Below are 25,335 nucleotides of genomic sequence, written 5' to 3'. Positions count from 1 at the left end.
GCCTTTATTATTTATCCCAGTTTTAACAAATAAGCACTTGAGTCTAATAAGTCAAATGACTTCACCAAACAACCTAGGATATGGAAATAGAACTCAAATTTAAATCTTTCTAATGAAAGCCTATAACCTCCACCATACCGTACACCATACTGCTTCTGCCCCTCTATGTACTACACAAAGACAAGTGAATTAGCCAATAAAGAGCCAAACTAGATCATTTAAGTTTTTATTTTTTTCTTGTTTCTTCTCATCTGCACCATGTGAACATCATAGCTGTGTTTCATAAACGCCCCTATATCCAAACTCCTAAGCCACAAGAGCACCATTGTGCACTAAAAATATATTGGAAAATAAACAGACTTTAGGAATAGTTAAGACAGATAATAATAGACAGATTAAAGGATGCTAGATCATTCCTGACACTGCATAAGATTAAATATGGTAATCAGATTTTGGATTTAGACAACCCCAGATAAATCCAAAGTAGAACAAGATGAGGTCTTCAAATCTCTACTTCATTTTCTTGCCTTTCAAAATACATATTTGCATTTAATTCATGTCTCCTTCAGAGCTGAGGAATTTATGAAGGCTTTACCCAGGTGAGCTGATTATATGTTCTTTTTATGTTTTTCTTCTTTTCTGTTCTGTTTTGAATGAAGCAGTCTCTATTTTAATCCTTGTTTTCATAAATTAGTTGCTTAGCAAAGGGAAACTTTTTTGAATATTATATAGGAGGACACTTTAACAATGTATTTCATTACAGTCACAGAAAGTCCAACATCTGTTTGTAACTGACTCTGTCATTAGAGAGGATGGATGCATCCTAAAAAGTTCTCAATGGTCAATGTGTTTAGGCTTCTTTTATTTAGGCTGAGAAAGACATCTTATGCACAGTTGAATAGCTGCCAGCCATATCCTAATTTGGTTATTTGAAATAAATTGTGCATTTGGAAAGCAAGGAAAATGCAATTGACAAGCTAGGCTTCTAAGCATAATTGAAATTCATTCTGAATTCAAGGACGGTCAGTTTCATTTCAAAGCAGTAATGTTTGTTTTGAATTCCCATATTCTGCTTTGTTTCCATTGCAGCATTAATTTACTACCAAATGTAAATTTGATTTTAATAAATCACCAAATGATTTTCTCATCTGGTTTAGTTAGAATTTTTCTTCATTAACTTTACCTTAATTTCACTTACATGTTTTTACTTGATTTTTAAAATACATTAATCACCCAAAACATTGTAATCTGATCTCAAGAAAGAAGACATCAAAGATTACTTTTTCCTATTACAATAATTGCAATTACTCTAAGATTTAAAACAATTTCATAGGCAAATATTCTGGCTAATATTTTTGTGTAAATAATCCCAAATCAAACTTTGCAAAATGATCAGGAATTCAGACAGTCCTTGCCTTCCTCATTCTCACTCGAAATTTAAATATTAGACGGCTATCAATATCCCTTTTCTTCTTCCAGCATTTAAGCATTAGTTGTTTTTTATTCTAGTGTCAGATTACCCTAAGGTTGAATAAGTACCCTCAAATTATTTATTTGGAAAGAAAGCAAAAATAAATTTCTATTGTCTACTTATTATTTTACATATTCCCCCAGTTACTAACAATTCGCTTTTTAAAATTTTTTATATGAAGGCATTTAACTTCTCAAACAAACCTGTAGTACCCATGTGAGTAAATTACAATCAGGAAATCAGCATGCTCATAAAATAGTCTTGGTGTGTTCTTTTCAAGAGGAAAATCATCCAATAACCAAATTTTCAAACAGGTCTTTAAAATGACATACCAGGAACTGAGATGTGATGGGTTAAATTCTCAACCCTCTCAACAACCACAAAGCCTCTTTCAGAGACTGATTCCAGATTATTTTTGCAATAGCAATAAAAAATCTCAATATGATCTGACTTGTGAAGGTATACAGTAATTACACAAAACACAATGGTATGTTGCTCCTATCTCATGGGACTGCCTCAGTGAATTTGAGAGATATGATGAAATGTTAGCACTGATTATCTGCCCAATATAAACCCAATCCTAATGTAATTAAATTAACCTGGCAGGTTCAATCTAACCATAATCTATCATTCTAAGCATAATTCTCATCCTTAGCCAGACTGCAACTTACACACTTTTTTTATGATAATGGGCAAAGATACAGCACAGTCGTTCAAGCTATGCAAAAGGAAATCCAGAAAATATCAAGCATAGAATAATGTAAAATGTCCTATGGGACTTGAGTGAATAGAAATGGGTTTCCCAAGATTGATTCTGAAAGACCCTGTGCTGGTCAGGTCAGAGTAGGAGAAAACTATAATCACAGATTTCTCAGACATAGCAATTGAAAAAAATTCAGAGTAGCTAGCATTCTAATTGCAGTTGAATAGGGTGACTTCTCTTTCTATACTGATATTTAATTTATGCATCATTCTACATGTGGGATTAGCTAAACTTGCACTCTAATGCTCCTTCTAAAACCAAAGAGTAAATTAAGCAAAGCAAAATACACTTCTTTAGGGTTTTCTAATCTAACAATGTCATGATAATAATACATAGAGTAAGACTGTACCTTCTAAAGTGAGTGACACATACCACTACTAGTCTGCAAAATGGTTTCAGATGGTGCACGATGCAGATATTTTTGTTATTTTTTATTTATTTGTTTTTGTTTTCATGAATATTTGCTACACCCCAGATTTTCACATATAGTACTGTCTAATATAAAGCTAACGTAAAAAGTTTAATGAATCAATAAACTACTAAGCAAATAACAGCACAGCTATTTCATGGGAGTAGTAAGACTCATGAAAGTAGTACACAAATGACTAAAGTTGGGAACCAATAGTGCAAGTTGCATTCAGTCATTCATTTCTTCATCCAACAAATGTTTATTAACCACTGTGTTCTTCCACCTACTAGTATATAGGACAGGAACACATCAAAGTATAAGACAGACAAGATCTTTGTCCTTGTGGATCCTACACTTTGGCCCACATCTCTAGTGCTTCCTCAGAAGAGTAGGACAGTCTGAGGATGTATAGTATACACTGGGGTGTTTTCTCTTCCTTCGCTGGGCCTCAAAGTAAATTCCCTCTGGAGTTCTGTTGGCTCAAATCAGGTTAACAATGGAGCAGCCAGGGATCTGGTTTAATCCCAGGAAGATAGTCTCACTGGGGGTGCTTCATAAAGAACAATGCCCTATAAATACTGGAGCTCTAAGAAGATGATGGATGCCCCATCATAAAAAGGAAGGTCAAGGTTTAGGTGCCTCACTCACCCCACCAGACATCCTCCTTCTGAACACTTCCACACTAATCCCATGTACTTGCCGACCCTTTTAGCTTACAGACAAAGTCAAACCCAAAATACAGCACAGGAACCCTTTCACTCTGAGAAGCCCAAAGTGAACACAGGGAGACAAGCAGTGAAAATATGACATATCTTTCTTACTCTAGTGGCCCTGGCCTACTAATGTGACTTGCTAAGTCTTTATCTAAGTCATGTTTAGGGCAGATGAAAGCAAGATATTGAGGAATTAACACCTAAGGTTGATTTAGGACACAATTTGGGTAGAGCCTCTACACTGGGATGAGAAAATATAAAAAATTATCTCTCAAGAAGGTTGGTTTTTTCTCTGTAAGTTTGCTGATATAGAAAGAGAATCTTTTGTGCTTAAACCAAAATAATAATAAAATTTTAAAAAATAAAATAAAAATTTAAACCTTAGAGGTACTATCTGGGAGGGGAGGAATATGGAGTGAAAAGAAACGGAATTCATTGCAGGCCTCCTCAAGACTGCCTTAGGCCGTTAAATATTTTCTGAATGAGCCTCCATTCCACCTGTTCAAAACTGTATCTGTTTCAACAGTGTTTCTGAAATCAGTCACACGGGGTTGGAGGTTGGGTGCTTATTAAAAATGCCTGTTCCTGGGCCCCACCTCAGAATCTGAATCTACATTTTTAGCAAGCTGCTCAGTGAGGCCTAAGCACTCTCACGTTTGAGTAAATCCCTGTGCTAACCTATAAATTCCTTTCGTTTGTATTACATGTATTTTTATGTTAAGTTCAGCTCAGAATCTTGAGCCCATAGCAAGCACAGCAGCAAATTCTTAAGGCTGCCTCTGTGAGAAGTACGCTGGGCTTTCTCCGTTAGAAGTTTGCTCCTTTCCCTTGAATCATTCTATAAGAAAGTGAGAGGGGAAAGGGAGAGTTCTGGAAGCATGTCAGGAAGAGCCTCTACACTTAACACAGTAAAGCAATAAAAACCTTGCAAAAATCGTCAGCAAAAAACATTCCTCACTTTCAGAGGCTTGCCGCGACGGAGAGAGAAGTGAAGCAGTATCTCCGCACTGTTTCCTTGGGCAAGTCATTACGGTACATCACTCTCAGCTCCTCTGATGAGAAATGAGGGGTTGGGTAGCGGACCTCACACCTACCCATCCTGTCCAGCAAAGGGTAGAAACTTCTGGAAGTGGAAGAGATTCTCATTTTTAGTTCATCCTTCCCTTTCTTTACTGGTATTACTTAATTATCAAACTTTATTAAATACTGAGTTTAATTTTTTTTTGGTTTACGAATACAAATTTTTACCTAGTTTTTAAAACGTTAATAATAATAGTAATAATAACAACAATATATCCCCACTGCACAATGCTCTCTTCTGTCTGCATTTTATTTCTGCAGGGATTCTGATTTAACTTGTATAAGGTAGGCTTCTTTTTTTAAAATATGTTTTATTGAATTTTTACAGAGAGGAAGGAAGAGGGATAGAGAGAAACATCAATCAGCTGCCTCCTAACACTCCCTACTGGGGATGTGCCCACAACCAAGGTACATGCCCTTGACCAGAATCGAACCTGGGACCCTTGAATCTGCAGGCGGATGCTCTATCCACTGAGCCAAACCGGTTAGGGCTAAGGTGGGCTTCTTGTTCTTTCAGGATTACCCTCATCTACTTAATTATGTTTGATCCATTATAGGTAAAATGGGGTGATGGCATTCCTCCAAAGCTTATGTTTAAAGATAATTCTTTTGGCCTTGGCCAGTGTTTTTAAGTGGTTAGAGCATCAGGCCTGTGCACCAAAAGGTGTTTGGTTCAATTCCCAGTCAAGGGCACTTACCTGGGCTGCAGGTTCACTCCCTGCCCCCAATAAGGGCTGGTGTGGGAGATAACCAATTGATGTGTCTCACAACGATGTCTCTCTTTCTCTTTCTCTCTCTCTCTCTCTCTCTCCCTTTCCCCCTCTCTCTCTCTTCACCTCCCTCCCTCTCTTCCACTCTCCCTGAAAAGCAATGGAAAAAAATATCCTCAGGTGATACCTATATTATTATTATTGTAATAAAGTGCTTTTATATTTATTATTATGAACTCTACACATTAACAGATTAATGCTACAATGATTACCAAGAATCTCTTTTGCAGAAAGACATGAATATTCTCTGTGAGATTCAACAAGTACCCATTGTATGCTCAGGGAGAGGAAAAGTTGGTTTCATTGGACATGAGATTTGGATGTTTCTATTTTAAAATTTTAACTTAATAGAGTCTAATATTTTACCAATATAAAAGTATATAAATATAGATATGAAAACAAAAGCTGTTCAGTTTCCAGACACTGTGAAATTTTTATTAATAACTACTGCCTAACAGCCAAGTTCGTTAAGTTTGATCCTTGCATCCCCATAATGCAAGTCTAAAGTGATGTACAGGTATTATTGAAACAGCTGTTTTCCAACGTAACTCTTTTTATGCTTATACATACTTTTTTAAAATTTTTAGACAAAAAACAAAGTAGTTTAAGAATACATGCTATTCAAAATCAGGAATTACAATAGATAAGTTTGTACATACTTTCAAAAGTAAATAGAAAATTTACAATTTTCTTCTCTTCAAATATTTTTAAACTTAAACTTTTCATAATTTGTTTTACGCGTACAAATTTCTTCTAAAAGTTTAGTGCAAAGAACAAGGGCTTTGTGATAAAATCATGAAAGTGAAATTATAAAAAATAGGCAAAAGTTGCTTTCAAATCCTACAGAAAACTGGAGCCTGTGGGCATTAAATGCTACCCTGGAAGTTAAGCATGTAACCTTCTGAATTAATTTTGTATTTGGTCTCCTCTAGAATTTTAATAGTGATCATTATTTACCCTTTTATGAGTTTTTCTTTTTTTTACTGATAACAGAACATTCCCTTTGAATGTTCCAAGGAAAACATTTCAGCTTAGCAATATAATAGAGAATTTTTAAGTAATTTGTCAAAAAAAGTGGCACTAGTAAAATTTCCTAATATCTTTAAAAAAAAAAAAAAAGCACCTTTACATTCTAACAGGTTTCTCAGAATAATGCTATCAATATGTAATTCTGCAGTGGAAGGATATTGTTAGTATTTCCTGTTTACATTTTTTTTCTCATTCTTCTGTGAATTATAGTAACGAGTCAAAGCTCAGTTAGACAAAAAAAAAAAAAACTCCATAAAATCCAATATAAGGGTCTCAAATGCGATAGAATTTGGCTGATATATAACTGCAATCGTGCTAACCTTCCTGAGCTTTATTGACAATTTTGCACAGAACAAATAAACATTTATGAAAAATATAAATCCAGGAAATCTGTGGTGAAATTGGTGCCTTAATGGATATTCTAAGGCCTAGTGGTGATGTATTTTACTGGTGGATAAAATTATACTTTATACATATGTGTAAAAAAAAGCTAAAGTGCTTAGAAGTTTGTCAAAGTATAATGAGAGTCCATTAGAGGGTTATAAAAAGGGGATAGCACGATTTAATTTATATATTTTTAAAATCTGGCTCCTATGTAAATAATCTCAAAGGGTGTAAATATAAGTAGGAAATCAGTTAGAAAGCCATTGCTGTTGTCCAGATTTAAAATATAAGTGAATATATATTTAAACATATAAATATATTATGAATATATAAATATATATTTTTAAAGTCTGGGCTACCTATGTACATGTACCTGTACACACACACACACACACACACACACACACACACATATAGAGAGAGAGGGAGGGAGAGGCTTACAATGGGGTATTAGTAATGGAGGAAAAAGAAGTAGACATACTAAGGATAGATATTTAAAAACAGAACACAGAAAACTTGCTGATGGGTTTGATTAGGAAAGTAAGTTAAAGAGAAACATCAAGGATGACATCTAGGTGTTTGATTTGAGTGACATAGATGGTGAAACTGTCAACTGAGATTGGAAAGATTCTGGGAAGTAAAGAATTGGAGCCAAAACCGGTTTGGCTCAGTGGATAGAGCGTCGGCCTGCGGACTGAAAGGTCCCAGGTTCGATTCCAGTCAAGGGCATGTACCTGGGTTGCGGGCACATCCCCAGTAGGAGATGTGCAGGAGGCAGCTGATCGATGTTTCTCTCTCATCGATGTTTCTAACTATCTCTCTCCCTTCCTCTCTGTAAAAAATCAATAAAATATTTTTAAAAAAAAGAATTGGAGAAGGCAGGGAACCTCAAGAGCTCCGTTTGTGGCATGATAATAGGAGATTACAATTGGACATCCAAATAGATATGTCAACTTAAGAGTTGGATGTTTAAGCCTAGACTTTGGGGAGGAAGTCTGGGGTAGAATTATGAATTTAGAATCATTTGTATAGATTATTTTAAAACCACGAAAATGAGTAGGATTTCCTGGGGAGAGAGTTGATAAAGAAGCAAAAAGAACCCTGAAGATGCCAAAGATTAGAGATTGAGCAAGAGAAGATCCAGCAAAAGCATTTAAGAGGGAAAAGCCAGTGGAGCAAGACAAGGACCGGGAGAGTGTGGCATCAGGGAATCTAAAGGAAGGAGTAGAGTCAGGAGGAATGGAGTGATTAGTTCCATCAAATTCTGCTGAAAGTGTGACTTAAGTTGACTATAGAGAAGCGACTGTTGGCTTTGGCTATACAGATGTCACTGTTGATTGGGGGCAAGAGTGCTCTGAGTGGAGTGGTGAGGATAATATACTTCGTGGAGTGGGTTTGGGAAAAGAATGTGAGGAGAGGTGGTGTCAACATGTATAGATGACTCCTTCAAGATGTGTTGCTGAAAAGGTGATCATAGGCGTGTGATAATTGATGGAGGGGTCAAGAAATGTTTATATGCCTTTCTTAACTATAAACTAATTAATACACAGTAAAAGGGAAAATGTATTTAGAAATACAAGAGGGCACATTTTGAAAACATAATTAGATAGAGATTGGCGCTGCCTAACCATTTATTCATGCATATTTATTAGTTGAGATGCCTACTAGGTGTCAGACACTGTGCTAGATACCAGGTACATATTTGACAGCACCTTCTATTTCCTGAAACAAAACGGTAGTGCTCTTTTGTAGCTAAAGTGCAAACTGATTTAAATTTGTTCTGTGTGATCAGAAACAGTCCCAGGGCATCAATACCGGAAGTGTTGGTTCAAAGAGGAAGTTTGCTTAATTCCTAACAGCCTGGGTTCTCGCCCCGAATTTGCCAATATTAGTGCAGTACAGGACGCTAGGACTCTCTGAGTATCAGTTTTTCTAAAAAGAGAACTTTGGATGAGCTGATCTTGAAAATGTCTAGATTGGGGGGGAGGGGGAGGGTGTCAAAAAGGTTATGGTTTGATTAGCTTTATCTAAGCACTCACTCGCAGCTCTGATATGATGGATAGTCTCTCAAAGTCAGGCACTGCTCAACTCTATGTTTGCATGTATGCTACTAGATTCATTATACTCTAACACAAAGTAAGAATAACAGATGTCATTGACTGGAGTCATCTATAATATAATGTCAGTTGTGTTTCTTCAAGGTGAATCTGTAAGGCGGAATTCATAATTCCATCTTAGAGGCAGAAGCAATTCATCCTACCAGAGACTACAACATTGGCCCAGTAAGCAGCAGAGCCAGACAACAACCCAGAGCTTTTGAGGCAAAGTCCAGGGTACTCTCCATTAAACACACACAGCCAGAGGCTGCATTTTGCTATTCAAACTATGTGGGGCCGTAGAGAAGCAATTGATAACCTAGTCAAGTGCCTTTGAACTATATGTTAAATTAGAAAATCCAATATGTGTAAGACAGGGATTCAAGAAAAAAGTAAAATATTAATTATATGTTTGTAATCCTCTCCCAAATCCAACCTCCAATTTGGCCTTCTAAGAAAATGGATTATTGCTTGCTTAGTCAGCCATAGGAATTAATTGTGCCTTTTGGAGGCGTAAATAGAAAGGATAATTGGAAGATGCCAGAAGAGTGGCAATTGCTCTCAATAAGAAAGGTAGCCTAAAGAAAAAAACAATTTTCAGAGAGTTATGAGAATGAGAATCTGTGGAGGAAAAAGGATTTGAAATAAACACTTACTATAATGTAGGAGATTTTGAACTGAGATGAGTTAAGAATTTACATATATTTTTGCAAAAACTGGCCACAAACCAGTCCATTTTATTTGATTTACAGTACAGCAGATAAAAGTTGAGCTTCTCTGCTGAGGAATGTAAAGACACAGACTGCCAAAAATGCACGCACAACAAACTATTTCAGTGGAAGCATTCTCTTTGCATCTTTGCAGACAGTTCAATCTTCTAAAAGTAAAGCAATGGAATCAGGCTTAGCTCTATGCATGGGCAGGTCCCTAATGGATGTGATATCTGGAAAGTTAGGAGACTGCCTTTCCCCTAAGTATCTCCCCCAAAACACTTTCTGTTGGCTAAGACATCATCAACACAGAAAATAATCCTTTATTTTGCAATAAATCATATGCATTTAATTCTATATTTAAACATAGTATATATGATAATAATGTAATTAAGGCAATCTATCTCCTGCTTTACTTAATTTAGCATGGCCACAATCTGATATTAAATTTGGTTCAACTTCATAAAAAATTAGGTATTTCTATTAGGCCAAGAAAATTTGCAATATAAATAATTAATTGAACAGAATGTCATTTTATAATTTGCATCCTACATGTCTACACATATGAAAATACATGTTTGAATGTTCATGTGGTATAAAATAATGTACTAAATAGTTTGGAGGGGGCAGAATTACACAAAAAGGAAAAGTATAATTTTGATAAAATGTATTCAAAGGAGAACACTGTGGGATATCAGCGAAAGGTATGATGCTGTCAAGTTGCAATGAGTTAAATTAGTAATTTTGAGTGGAAAATAATTTCAAATTTTATGCTTTCAAAGGACGGTGAAAGCTGCAGACCCTCAGCTCCCAAAAATGAGGAGAAAAAGAAGAAAAGCCTATAGAAAATGGAAACTCTTGAATCCCACAATATGTATGTCCAATTCACTGGTTTTATAAGCATGTAAATATGAATTACCCAACTTATGTACTTTCTTCTTTATCACAGGAATGTTTACAAAAGTAGAAAGATAAATGCATATAAATGTTATAAAACTATTTTAAATGTTATAAAAGTATTTAGAAGTTTGGTCAATTGTTATTATGTATATATTTCTGCATGGATTATTAATGATATTAGTATTGTGAATAAAAATGTAAATAAAATATTTGAGACAAAGGCTATTAAGACCTCTATTCTTAGGAACTGTGTTTAGTACATTGCCATGTAACTATCTCAGTTCTATCTTCTTACTTGCAAAAATTGATGTGCCGTCAATTGAAAACAGCTATCTTACCTAAGAATAGACAAACATGTAAATTGACCATACCTTCGCTATGCTAACCAGCCAATCAGGAGAGTATGCAAATTAACATACCAAAGATTGCGGTTAATTTGCATACATAGGCCGGTGGAGCAGCAAAAGCCTCACGGTCCCGGGGCCGGCTCCAGCTGGAGCCCAAACAGAGCGAAGGCCTGGGTGCCGGGTGCTGAGTGCCGGGTGCCGGGGGAAAACCGGTGCCAGTAGCCAGGGGAAAGGAAGGCCTCTTCGTGGAACAGGCCTCTAGTAAATTATAAAAATGTAAAGGGCTACAAAGTGAACTGCTCTTGGCCTGAGAGTGCTTTTTAAGAATATACTGTAATCTACAGTTCTGGAAGGCAGTTCTATCGGTCTATAAATTGCTCTCATGTACATGCTGTATTGTAAATGGGTTTTGGAGAGAGATGTTTCCATGTCTTTTCTCCCAGAACTTCCACATGAGAGCTAAAGGTAATAGCCAGGCCTGCTGGGCACTGTTTCAGTACCTGCAGTGAAAAAGGCCATTCCCTCAGACTAGAAGAGTGGCAGATGGGAACGGTTAGACTCTTCACGGAAGTCCAGTGCTCTCGGAGAGCACATTGTCAAATCAGAAGTCTGTATACCTCTCCTGAAGTTTGGGAAGTTATGATTCCTAAACCTATGGTTCTTTATTTGATTCTGAAACAGCAATTTTTTTCTGTAGCCCATACTTCTATGCCACCTCTAGCCAAATTTTAGTGGAATATTTTTCTTTTTTCTGTTGAAGAGAAGTTATGTATTTACTCTTCATGTAAGTGTTTATATGTTTGTTTTTATATTTTATATTAAAAATATATAGGGAAGTTATGATTCCTAAACCTATGGTTCTTTATTTGATTCTGAAACAGCAATTTTTTTCTGTAGCCCATACTTCTATGCCACCTCTAGCCAAATTTTAGTGGAATATTTTTCTTTTTTCTGTTGAAGAGAAGTTATGTATTTACTCTTCATGTAAGTGTTTATATGTTTGTTTTTATATTTTATATTAAAAATATATAAGTAAGGAGATGAGAGCATGAGTGGGGGAGGAAAAAATAAAAATAAAAAAATAAATAAATAAATAAAAATATATAAGTATATATATAAATCACATTTAGATTAAGAACATTTCAAGTAAATTTATAAATAATCCTTTAAAATTTTTAGCTTAATCAATTTATTAAAACTACTAGAGGCCCAGTGCATGGATTCATGCACAGGTGAGGTCCCTCAGCCAGGCCTGCACCCTCTCGTAATCCCAGACCAAGTGATATTTTGTATTCTAAGATAATTGATTTAAAATAAGATGTTTATTAGAAATGCATGTTGTGGGGAATACCATGAAATGTTATTCAAAATATTTACAAAAGATATACACTGAATAGAAACTTTTTCCCTTGTTTCATCTTTAGGTGAACCTCAGCCTGCTAATCAAGCATGCCAAAAAAAATGTAAAAGGTCTGGAAAAGGTCAAAGGAGACACCTCAGAGGCTGTGTCTCATCAAACTAGGACATTAGGGAAATCTAAGGGAAACGGAGATGAGCGTACATCTGCTTCTATGAACGGAAAGCACAATTCCTCTTTTCTCCCTAAAGATAAGAAGCAACCTCCCTCGGACAGCAAAAGAAGTAGGGAAAAGGAAAATGATTATTCTTCTCCATCCATTTCTCATCAACTAAAGAAAGTCTTACCAGCGATCATGTTTAATGACTGTGAAGGATCATTATCAGGAAAAATTACTCCACAGGATTTCCCAAACACAGTGGAAGACTCTCAACAAGAAAAAGGCAAAATTATTACAGAAGTAAAATATGGGGATTTTAATATTCAAGTGGCAAACAAGAACAGGTTTTTCTCTAAAACAGAAATACAGTTCCCAACGAAAAAGAGATGTCCCAAATGTCACCAGTGTTACTCCGTCAGACATATTCCAAGACGTTACTCTTCTAGAAGCTGCTCTTATAAGTACAGGAATATATCGATAGAAGAAATAAAATCAGAGGCTCCATCTAAATATGAAGGAGAAGCCGCCAGAACTGAGAGCTCCTCACTGGAAGTCAGCATTGTAGGGAATGGAATTAAAGTTAAATACACGAGTAAGAAACAGAATATAATAATTAATATCACTCATCCTAAAAGAAGGGGGAAGACAGCTAAATCCAGAAACGTTTCCTCCGATCACACCACTAAAGAACCTCCCAGGTCCTCTGCACAGCCTGGAGCCAGGCTGCCTGGAAAGGGGCGGCTTGGAAACAAGCATCGGAGCCCGGATCCTTTGCCCGCCTCTCCTCCTGCTCTGTCTGCGGTCCAGGGGGAGGTGAATCCCGACACAGCTGTGGTTTCTCTGTGCTCAGCCCCCGAGAGGAAGAATAAGCCTGACAGGCTATTTTCAGTCTTAGATGGCAAGTTAGAACCTGCCCTCTCTCAGCAGAAGGACTCTAAAATTAACTGGAACACCTCACAAAAGAAACAGTTCTTTGAAGCTGAGGCTCTTCTCAGAGATGTTTTTCCTACTTCACATGATGCCCTAAAGACCACAAGTTTAAGTAACGCAGACTTCAGGAAAATGCCTTTTGAGGATAGAAAAGTCAACTTCGATATCCCAGAAAACATCACAGCAGACTCAGACAGGCAGCAAAGCACGGGAGGGAGAAATTATTTGCCAAGCACCATCACTAACATCTCTCCAGCCCAACGTGGCCAAGACTCTGGCTTTTATTCCTCATCGTCTCTGAATGGGAAGCACACAGGAGCAAAGGCAGCCAGCATTTATGGCAAAGGCAGCAAAATTCCACCTGCAGACGACGGTGAGAACTCAAACTGCAAATCTTCCCCTCCCAGTCAAAATACTGTGAAGCCGTCCATTCCATCCCATCCACCCGCCGGGGCCAGCGGACGTTCAGAACCTAAGGAACCCCCTGGGCATGCATTTCCCTTTGGTCTCGGTGCTGAGTGTGTGGCAGGCTATGCGGAAGAGCACGGTGAGGGGACTGGCAGAGACTTCACAACAGCCACTTCACACAGCGACTCTCATACACACATGCAGCAACTACTGGAGACGAAGAGTGCTCAGTGTCCACGTCTCAGCCGCGCGTCCTCTGGAGGGCTTGCTGCTGGGGGCCCACTCAACAGCAGTAGCCACAGCTCTGTGGAATGGAGTCAAACAGGGTCCCAGGCAAGTCATGCAGAGATGGCAGCCCCCAGCAACACAGAAGTGTCAGCCGTGACCTCAATAACTGATGAGTTAGAGCAAAGATTAATTATTCAAAATGATAAAGAAAGCATGGTTGCTTCTAATTGCCCCATGGGAATAAAACACCTTAAAGAGTCACCCAGCTTTGGGGGAAATGTTGAAAAAGACGAGCTCCTCATAAGGCCAGTGATAAAGACTACACGCCACAGAGAATTTGAAGACCTATCAAATGAGAATCATGGTGGAGCCTGTTTTCAAATGAAATTTCCACCGGACGCTGCTGAGTTCAACCCTGCAGTGTGTGCTGCAGATAATCTGTTTCTTATTGAGAAACCACTGACCAGTGATGCAGACCAATACAGTAAGCAAGATGAAATAACCCTGGGACTAACCAGCTTTACACAGGAGGCAGCAGAGTGCCAAAGCATTGCATCCATGAGGCCAAATGCTGAAGGAGATAAAAAGGAAACTTACTATCACCAAATGGACATACTGCGTTTCCCTCAGAAACAGAAGGCTTTGAAAGGTGCAGTGCTATACAGAATCCTTTACTTCATTTTTACATGTTTGAGCTTTGGAAAGTCTTAATGTGAGGGCTTTTTTATTGCTTTGAATATTTTTTCTTTATTGCTGAAGATATATTGAGTATTTTAGAGTCAAATGAATATGGGCAAGCATATATCAACCACCCCACCCATAAAAGTGCATAACAAAATTACCAAGGCTACAGTTTAATATAAAGTAAGAAAAAAAATCAATTTCTCTTTAAAAGGTTGATGTATTGCCAAATCAATTTTGTAGGAGACATTAGCCTTTTGCCACTCTTAAAAAACCTACCAATGCTTTCCTTCTTGCAAGCTAAGCATGTTTAGAAGAATAGGAAAAATGTGTTTGTGATAAAAAATGTGTTTTTAAGCCTTGCTGTGGTGTTGCAGAAGCATGGTATACATGTCTCAGGAGGCCAGGTGGGATAGCAATTAAAGCAAAGGACACAAACCAGAATGGGTATGGCTAATCCTGACCCAGCTGTCCCTGGGGCCTCTGAACTCAAGCAGACCTCTGACCTCCCTTGTGCATTGGTTGGCCTTGCTCAAACCATTGATAAAACCCAGAAACTCTCCAGCCCTCAAGAGGGCTGAGATGGAAGCTCTTTCCTAAGTATATAATACCGCCTGTCTGCTTTCAATCTTGGGACCATACTATACCATTTTGGTCACTTCATTAAGATCCCTTGTTGTTTTTCTCAGTAAGTCCAAAATATTTCATATTTAGTGTTAGCATTATGACACATTGTATATTAAATTATATCTTGAACAAATAAACATTTTTATACTGCCAGTAACATTCCTAACTGTTCAAAATGCAATTTGGAATGAAACTTCGAGAAGTCCTCTTTTCTTTGCTATTGTTCTATTCCTAATTTTTAAATAGAATTTAAAAACTTTAGAAGTTAAAGTAAAAATAAAAAAGGACAATTATATAAATGTTGGCATAAAATGTGAAATTTATTGTACGGAGAAAACAACACAAAATCTATACAGTCACCAACTTAAGATGAGCACCCTCAGGCTAAGATCCATCAGTTACATGACTGCTCCCCAGTGCCAACATACCCTCAGATACCAAGTGAATCGAATGAATCCCATCACTGGGCTCAGCCCATGATTATTTAGGTCTTCAAGAAGCAGACCTGCAATAAGAGCACTGTGTCTTGTAGAGCAGACACCTGCTCACCTAGATGTATATTCTTCCCATGTGCCTCTCCTTGGACTGCCTCTTCCAGCACAACATACTTCCTTAAGAAGATCAGTAACTCAAGTCAGAATCCTCCCAAAGCTGATATTGCACCTCACTAGGCTTTGAAATTGTCTCATCTGGTGAACAATTGCTGCGATGGCTTCCCCATGTTGCTGTGATTCATCAAAAGACTGTTTCTGTAACCCCTCCTCCTCCAGCTTGATGTATTCAAGCATTATGCTGATTCAAGTAGTAAACGGTAGCAAATTTGATTCTGGGAAGTGTCCAAGCTTAGACTGAATGACTGCTTTTTCAAAATCTTGTAGAAGTTTTTAAGCATACAAAGGGTGGTTGGACCAAATTACCTTCTACGCTTTTGCAAGGGTGAGATTACATAACTAACAAGCAGGACAATGGGAGTGCTTTGCATTCTGTGGGCATTAGAAGCGGTCCTCAAATCAAACTATGAGTCATACTGCAGGGCCCATATTTTCTTCTCATGTGAGTATATAAGCAGATATCCTAGACAAACGCTTTTCCCACCACATCCCAGGGCCATATTTCCATCACACACTTCCCTAGGCCCATCAGACTTCTTTTTTCTCCAGCAATTTCAGAAAACAATCAGTTTTAAATGTGAAATATTGACATTAGAAAATTATTCATCTTATAGTTGCCTTCAGAATCAATCTGGAATCTCTATCTCTACAAATAGAGGAACTTACAGGGACATTGGAAAAAACAGCCAGAGACCAGTTCTGTGGCCTTTTTCAAAGTTCCACCACTCTGTCAAGTTCCAGAGGATAAAAAGCCATCTTGTTCATAGCTGTAGACCAAGTAGCCAGCACAGTGGAAACTAGATATAGATTCAATTCACTATCAGATTGAAGTATTCAATTACAGTGGAAACAGTAATAACTATTATAGAATGAATGTCATTTTTCTATCGCCCTATTTCTTTCTAGGGAAGAGGTAGGAGTCAACAGCAGAGTTCTGGAAAATTAGAGGACTGGATAGTGACTTTCCCTCCCTTCTGTGTCTTTAGCCCTGACAAGTGAAATTTAAATTATAATGCAAATCGATCACTAATAGTTATACATTAAAATAAAGAAAATGATTTATTCATGGATATATCCTATTTATTATTTAAATAGGTCTGGGAACAAACTTTGATACTGATAAGTTAGAGCTTAATTTATAAAGATCAAGTTTTAAAAACTCCTCTGCTCCTGGGAATAGAATAAAAGTAAAGGTTAAGAGTTGGTCCTTTTTTAAATGGATGTTTACCTTTTCATATAGTACCAAAAAGTTAAAGCAAGTAAAATCTTCCCCAATCCTAACCTATCAAATTACGTTCTAGGTATTACATGCTCCGCTATTTGAATACTTTTATTTCACTCTTTTAGTTACCAGTATTTTCTTGCAGTTGGCTTGTATTACAATCAGTTTATTTGTAATTTTCTTTCTTTTAATTAATACACAGCATCTCAGCTTATGAGGACAGAAGGCAGAAGTTTTAAAGTTATAATTGATATTTATTTAAAAGTTACTGTTATCTATTCAAATATAAAATTTTCAAGACTTTCATGCACTCTGGCTTTTTCCCCTCTTTTTCTCATTTTGAACCAACACATGCAGCAAGAAAAGTATCATGAAATTTTTATTCTTGTGATTCATGGAAGTCAAACCATAAAGGACTTGAGTTCAATAGTAAACTTATCATAGATTATCATATAACTAACTCAGGTAATCATATCTTGTCTTCTTATTGAGAATTCAGAGGACATAATTAAGAATTTATTTGCACTTTGCTCCTCCGGAGTAACTAATTAATATAGTATTGTGTATACTACTGCTGCCCAAGAAATATCTGTTAATTGAATCCAACTGAGGCAATGCATGGTGATCCCTCTTTCCTATGTAACTCGATTTTTCAATTATATATTTCTTCTTTTTTAAGCAATACAAATTTAGAAAGTGAATCATGAAGAAGGTAAATGAAATTATTCTAATTCTAGTCTCCAGTGACTCTGTTTTAAATATTAGAATATTTGAAGTTCTACCTTTTCCTTTATAATGTGGTTTAATCTAGATTGGAATTTGCAAATAAATAGCCTCCTCAAGTTACCCCAGGAATTACCTCCAAGAGGAACAAGGGCCAGTGATGGTTCCCAGGAGGAAGCAATAGACCAGTGGACCCGGAGGAGGCAGCAATTCAAAGATGGCAAAAGCAGCAGCTCAGCCGGGAGAAGTTCATTCGCCAGCAACATCACGGAAGGATCCAGTGAGTAGACAATTACTTTCTTTTCCAAAACCAGAAGAAACTCAATGACTCACTGAACCTACAGGACTTAGGACCTATCCACATATATGTTTTCTAGCATTCCTGTCAAAATGGACGTTTGTACTTATTTCACTTTCTCAAACCCACACTAGCAAATAGCTTCCCTTTGCCCCTGTAACTTGCTTTTTCACTTCCTGCCCCAGGAGTCTTACCTCTATGGACTATTTCAAGGGGATAATTTTGCTGGGCTTAATCAACAGGGAAGATCAGCAGGAGCTGGAGGGAGCGAGGAGAGTGAGGTCTTGGACACTGAGGCCCAGAACCACCTATTCCCACACATCTTAGGTTACATTGCATGACCTTATCCTAAGGCTTTTATCAACACAACTTTACTTTCCAGGAAGCTCTTGACTAGGGAAATATTTGTATTGTTCGTTGCAGAAACTCACCCTTCCCCAAAGCCATCAGATTTGCAACAGAAAATACCAACAGATCATTTATGTCCACAGTTTCTTTGAAACCCTCAAAAGCCTCACCGTGCCATGTCTGTAACTCGTGATTCTGACTCAGTCCTAATCAAGTTCTCACTTTGAAAGACCTGCCTTAAATCCAACTTCTAATCCTCAATAAAATTGGACTTTGCCTCAGACCTCTCCCTGTGGTGTGTCAAGGGCTGTTGGTGTCCCTAGAAACCTCACTGCTGTAAAATGCCCCTCCACGCTGCCTTCTGTGGTTCTGGTTCTGGTCATTGGTACCTGCTCCCTCCCCTTACCTCTTCAGTGTTAAGTGGACTAGTCTTAATTTTACTATAAAACATCTGATTTCCTTACATCTTATCCACACTTTGTAAGTAGTATTTTTGTTGTCTGTAAATTACTCATTTGAATGTGCCATCTATTTTGTGCCACAGCCTATGCTACCCCAGTGCTCTGTTTTCATATTATAGCAATGACCAGACATCACCAACACTGCACCAGAGTGCAGACAGAATGGTTTATTGCTTTCAGAGATAAGGGAGGACTCCCCCTCCACAGAGCATTGGAAATGTCTCGGGGAGTCGGGGGAAGGCAAAGTCTATTTTATCGAGAATTAGAGGTTTTGTTCTCAGTGTACTCAAAACTTCCTCAGTCTTGAGGTGACTAAGTAGTTGAAATTTCACTAAGATGGATTCCCCAAACTGGATTTCCTAGACAGCAATATCCTTGAAGTGTCATTCAAGTGTTTCTTGACCTTTTGTTTGATAAACTTGCAATCTGGAAATTTTCTGTCTTTTCACCGAAGAATACAAATCTTGTGTTATGCATGTAAGTCAGATACAATAGCCACTAGCCCTACTATTCTGGATCCTCCCCGAAGAATATAGTTACACAAAAGCAATAGTCAGAGAGACAGAGATCTCCTAACGACATCCAAGGAGAGGCTCAGGAGGACATACATCACACACTCCACAGCAAACAACTCTGAAACCTTCTTTAGATGCCACAGTACTTCAAAGGCCCCTGTGCTGCGCTTCAGGCACCCAAGGAGGCCCTCATACAGCCCTGCTTTCCTCATATGATACCCGTACTCCTTGAGTTCTATTTCCTCCTTTCTGGGTTTTTCCTTGGGCCCTTGAAATTCCTCTCCTTTGTACTGCAGACAATTCAACTGCAGCTCATACCTCTAAACCCATGTAAACAAAATTATCAGTGTTCAACAATTAATCAACCCTACAGTAATCAGAACTAAGCCATCTTAAAAACTAAGAAGGAAGAATCTGAGAGTAGAACAGTTTGATGATAAATAAGAAAAACAGAAGCAACATTTTACATGGAGAAAACATTTTTATTGCTCATGGCAATAGCTTCCATTATTACCTGGAACTATTCATGATTGATCTAAACTAAAAAGACTGAACGGAAGCTTTGTTCAGTCTGATCAACCACAGAGGATCTTCTCGTGGCCTAAAGAAAGGGACCATTTTCCCACGTTCTCAGCTCTTCCTCCCACAGGACCAGTTCTTTCTAGTTCACAGAGTCTGTCAGCTTTCTGGACCTTTCAGTCCAAGTCCATTTCCTCCTTAGTTTTATGGACAAGTCTGCCTCTACTAGTGCTCTTAGACATTCATGTCCGTTCTGCATTTCTTGACACAAGTGTAGGTGTGCGAGAATCAGCCCACAGTGGTTCATGGTAGCCAACTGTGCACGTTTTGGTTTTTTTGTTTGTTTGTTTTTTCTGACACTGCAATTCAGTAGCATCGGGTTGGGAGCTTGAAATGGGCCATGGTGGGAGTATGTACCACAGAAACTGGCAAGCACTACACATCAGGGCTTTTTTAGGTTCCTTTTGGGAACTCTAATGTTAAACATTTACCAGTGCCCACTTGACACAACCCTTGGAATCAGCTGGATAACTTGTACCAATTCAAATTTCAGGCCAAAATTACACAATCGTTTTGATTAAAAACAATGATTGTGTTTTCTTTGAGGTGACTTCTGTTTTTAATGGAAATTTATACTAACAATTTGTTTTACATTGGACTTAAGGGAATGGAACCATCTGCTATTTTATTTTGTAGTTTATCTAAGCCCCAGACACAAGAGGCATGCTGTATTTCTTCAGCAGCTTTTTAAGAGAGACTGCACTTCACTAAGAGCTGCTGGAGCTAGCACGGTTTAATGTGTGGTTTAAATTTTATCTCATTTATAGAGTCAGGATATGCTACTAATCCGTGACTTGGAACCTGACAGCTTTATCGAGCATCATTACAGCTGGTGCTGTTCCGTCTGTTAATCTCATTCAGCTCTGACTTGCTCCATGATAACTGGAAAAGACATTAGGAATGACATGGTTACGTATGTGGGCACAGCTGATCAATCCTTCTAGGCTGTGGGAGTGCTGACTAAGGCTCACCAGGTCAATAACCTGAAGGCTGCAAACTGAAGTCAGAAGGGCCTGCAGGCTCTGATTTTCAGAATCTCAAATGACTCCAGTGTCACCAACAGCTGTGGTAAGAATTTGGGTCTGATTGTGTGAGGCTACTTGAGAGCATTTTTCTTAGTTCAGCTGTAAAAATTATTATGGAAATGTATTTTCAAACATTAGTTTGCATAGAAATAAGAAAGCCGAAGTGTGGGGTGGGGAGACAGAGAAGGAAAGGAAGGCAGGCAAAAAAGAACTTTAATTTCTAATAATAAGAGCTAAAAATTACATTGTGCTTATTCTTCCAAGTTTTATAACACGATAGCTTATTAATTCTCCCAAAAGCACTATGAGCTAAGTACTATATTTTGATCCTAACTTTACCAGATGAGGAATCTGAGTCATGGAGAGGAGAAGTGACTTGCCCAATGTCACTTCGCCATAGTTGGTGGTTCAAACCCAGACACCTTGACCAGAGTCTATGCCACTGAACACAACGACTCACTGCTTCTGGTTGGATCATTCCAATCTGATCATGGTCTCTCTCGGGGGAAGTCCAAACAGGGTCTCCCTTAATCAGGTACTAGTTTTTATTATCCTCAAGTAGAACCGTGGAATGAATGAGGTATGAGAATGTCTAAGGACACCTGGAACTGAGCTAAGTATTTTATATTTTTTTATTCTGATATCAAAAATAAGTAATGCCAACATAATTAAAAGCTCATTGTGTTACTGTTTCATTTATTAAAAAGCTCATCTAGCAAGCCAAATTTTGGTGACAAAGTCACATTTGAGTATGTTTGCTACGTGGCTCAAAGGTCCCCAGGGACAGTTGTTGAGAAATCCAGCAGTTCAGAGCTGCAGCAGGTGTGTGGCTTGCTGCTTCACTGGACTTTAACACAGGTACTATGTCTCAGTTTATGTAAAAGGATGCTGATTAGCTCTGTCTTGGTAACTGAATGAACAGGGAACTGCTCATCCACATAATCAAATCTGCTTGTAAATAAGTGAGCTATTTTAATAGTCCTATGCATGCTGTTAAAAACAAAGATCACTATAATTTAAAGGCCCATCCTCAGACCATAACATAATAGGGGATGATTACATAGCCACCGTGGACAGCTACTCCTCAGAAAAAAACAAAATAAAATAACATTAAGTCAAGGGGCCCAGGAATGTATGTACATTACAGTCATAAATATTAAAATGTAACTGAATATTTAAGGCCAAGTATATAGAAGATAAACCAAATAAGGGAAGATGCTTTAAATGCCTTTGGGGCTTCTGTAACTTTAGCAACTGCTATGTATGAAAGCATCTTGGATTTAGACTTAAAGCTCAAAAAGATGAGTCAGTAAATTATGATAATACCAGAGGCCCAGTGCACAAAGTTTGTGCATGGGTAGGGTCCCTAGGGGCTGCCGGCTGCCAGCCAGGGCCTTTCTTCATTTCACACCGCCCCCTGGTGGTCAGTGCACATCATAGTGAGCAATCAAACTCCCAATCAGTCAAACTCCTGAAGGGACACTTTGTATATTAGGCTTTCATATATAGAGATTTGGGGTTGACATTTCCTACCATCTAAAGTCAAATGTCACACTCAGACTTATTCAAAAATAAATGCCAAAAAAAAACCCTTAAAATATTTTGAAGTATTATGCATGGAAGATGGCATCCCATATCCTGAGTTAAAGTATTCTATTCTAAAGAGTTCATAATTTTATTTCAATAAATAAGATATCTCACAAAATTCTCATATCATTTACATTCCAACTTTGTTAATATGTAATATTCCCATATGTCATCCCCTTTATTTCCACACACCAAAATTATATTTAGTCAGTCAACACAGTCTATCTTTCCAGTACCTATTTCCCCCTATCGTAGTGATGGCAAACCTTTTGAGCTCGGCGTGTCAGCATTTTGAAAAACCCTAACTTAACTCTGGTGCCGTGTCACATATAGAAACTTTTTGATATTTGCAACCATAGTAAAACAAAGACTTATATTTTTGATATTTATTTTATATATTTAAATGCCATTTAACAAAGAAAAATCAACCAAAAAAATGAGTTCACATGTTACCTCTGACACGCGTGTCATAGGTTCACCATCACTGCCCTATAGCATGTCTATCTTCCTGTAAATGTTGCCCACTCCTCAGGGTCCAGTCTAATGATATTCTTCCTTTAATCATACCCTTTCCCTATAGCCAGAATCACTACTTCCTCTGAGATCCATATCGGTCTCATCTTTCCATCTCCATTGTGCCTAAAATTGTACTTTGCTCATGACAGAAGACTTATTTTAAATTAAATTAATAAATTCATGAATGTACCAGAAACTGTTTAAACTGTGTATTAGTGTCAAATGACTAATAAAAATCTTATTTGGTGTACAAACTATAAGAACAAGCATTGTTTCTGACTGCAAGAATCTATGCTTTGTGAATAAACCACCCCTGACCATTTCTACACAAGTTAAACAAATATAGGAGTTAGAAAACTATTGTTACACTTCTCTGGGAGTCAGGACAACAGCTGGCATTTACACTCTTCAATCCAGTGCTAGGGAAGCAGAGGAAGAAATGTAGGGGCCAGGACAAGAACCATTAGGAGTGAGTCTCCAGAGGAAACCAGGAGAGCAGCGCCACTCTTCCAGGGGCTGTAGCAAACCGACCTGCAGCAGAAGTCCAATGGTTAAGAGACAGCATAGGAGCAACTACAGTATGCGAGAAGAAATAGAAAGAGAGGTGTGTTTGCTGTTGTTGTTGAAGAAGCATTCTGTGGTCTTTAACCCCACCCTCTTCAGGGGAGTTGAGAAATGCACATAAAGGAGTGATGTTTTGAAATTACATTTTGGTTATGAAATGGAGCTTCTTAATCCTGCACCCTTGAGAGACTGGAAGACTTAGGGCGGGACTTTATTCATGTTTGAACTCCTGCATGGGGCCACAAAGAAGCACTTGGAAGCTAGTATAAAAATGCCATTTCTTTTCCTTAACTGGCACAGTCTTCCACACTATCCAAGAGACTCCCAAATACACAGAACCCCCAAAACTGCTAGGATTGAAATTGTCAGATGAAACTTTATTCTACACATTAAGACCATAGTGAGTTTTTCTAAGAATGTATGGTTATGTTGCTGCACCTTCTTTGAAGCATAGAGGCAATAATGATTTTTTTTCCTTGTGCTTGTAATTTTGAAAGGAATGGTAAAGTTTATTCTCAGTCTTGTGTGGCATTCTCTTGATGCTTAAATACTAATATATGTCTCAACAACAATTATTTTCCCATAGTTTTTCTACCAAAATAATAATAATAATAATAATAATAATAATGATGATGATTTACTATGCTATCTGTAGTCTGCTGATTACTGCAGTGTGGGTCCTCATGCAATGCCTTCTTCATTTGTGATATCTTCAGATTATGTAAGTTCTTCCCCAGAGAATTGTCTCTCCAGCTTAGCTATTTGCTTCACAGGTGATACTCTGCCTTCAGCACAGGCTTCGCCCTGCACACATTCATTGGCTGTTCTTTCACTGTGGCCATCAGTGTGTGCTCACCTTCTTTCCAGAGCACAATTCTTGGTGTCACCTTTTCTGTTCCTCAGTCATCTCAGAAGACAGCCATTCTGTGGACCTTGGCTTTCGAGTTGATATTGAGGAAAAAGGTTTCTACACGGAGATTTTCCATTCAGCAGCCTGGGTTTTTCGAGGGGATGATGGGAACCCTGAGGACAGCCCCAGATGCCTTAGTAAAAAACCCCGACCTGCAGCTGGTAAGGACTCTATGATTGTGATAAAATGAATGTGTATGTCTTAGAGACTGTAGCCGGGCTCCAGGCAAGTCTCTGACGTCGGCAAACTTGCACACTGGGTGTAGCATTTGGAGAGAAGTATGTGTGCTTGAATATATAGACATATATAATGGATTTATTAATAGTGTGAAAGAATCTGAAGCTATTAAAATAAAAACTGTCTTAAGAGCTCAGTCAAACATAGAAAGTAATTTCAAAGTTGGAGTAAAGATTACTGGAGGACAAGTCAAGTCTATTTCATCCTCTAAGTAAAAAATACTATTTTTCAAAAATGTACTGGAGAGTATAAGCAAGTAACAAATTATAATTTATTGCTCCAATACCAAAACATAACCATTTTATTGTTTCTGCATTGTCTTTTTATTATACACTAGAGACCCAGTGCATGAAATTCATGCATGGTTAGGGTCCCTAGGCCTGGCCGGCAATCAGGGCCGATTGGTGCCTTCTGGCTGCCAGCCGGGGACTCCCTTCCCCCAGCTGCCAGCCAGGGCCTTCCTTCATTCCATGCCAACCCCTGGTGGTCAGCGCATGTCATAGCAAGTGATCGAACTCTCGATCAAACTCCTGAGAGGGCAGTTGGCATATTAGCCTTTTATATATATACATAGGTCTAGTCCTGTTTTATTAACATATATGAAATATGCATTTGATATTGTCATGTCTATAGTCTGAAACATAAGAATGTGCTAGTTGTGCTGATTGTTATGAAG

At 38.0% G+C, this 25,335-nt stretch overlaps 1 protein-coding gene across 3 annotated transcripts in view; it reads left to right on the top strand.

Moving 5' to 3' along the window:
* The first annotated feature begins 485 nt into the window (after nt 1–485).
* The window catches only part of PDZPH1P, a 96,995-nt gene continuing 72,145 nt past the window's right edge, over nt 486–25,335 (top strand). For all 3 annotated transcript variants that reach the window (XR_001512423.1, XM_006755139.2, XM_015558270.1), the window contains exons 1-5: nt 486–599; nt 10,208–10,299; nt 12,097–14,404; nt 17,708–17,899; nt 24,416–24,583. Coding sequence is in view for 2 of the 3 variants with exons in the window: in XM_006755139.2 (XP_006755202.2) it covers nt 12,244–14,404; nt 17,708–17,899; nt 24,416–24,583 (2,521 nt within the window). In the remaining variant the exon portion in view is untranslated. The remainder of the gene's footprint in view (nt 600–10,207; nt 10,300–12,096; nt 14,405–17,707; nt 17,900–24,415; nt 24,584–25,335) is intronic.

Source organism: Myotis davidii, unplaced genomic scaffold, assembly GCF_000327345.1.
Source record: "Myotis davidii unplaced genomic scaffold, ASM32734v1 scaffold473, whole genome shotgun sequence".
NCBI classification, from domain to species: domain Eukaryota; kingdom Metazoa; phylum Chordata; class Mammalia; order Chiroptera; family Vespertilionidae; genus Myotis; species Myotis davidii.
This window is presented reverse-complemented; position numbering and strand designations above follow the sequence as displayed.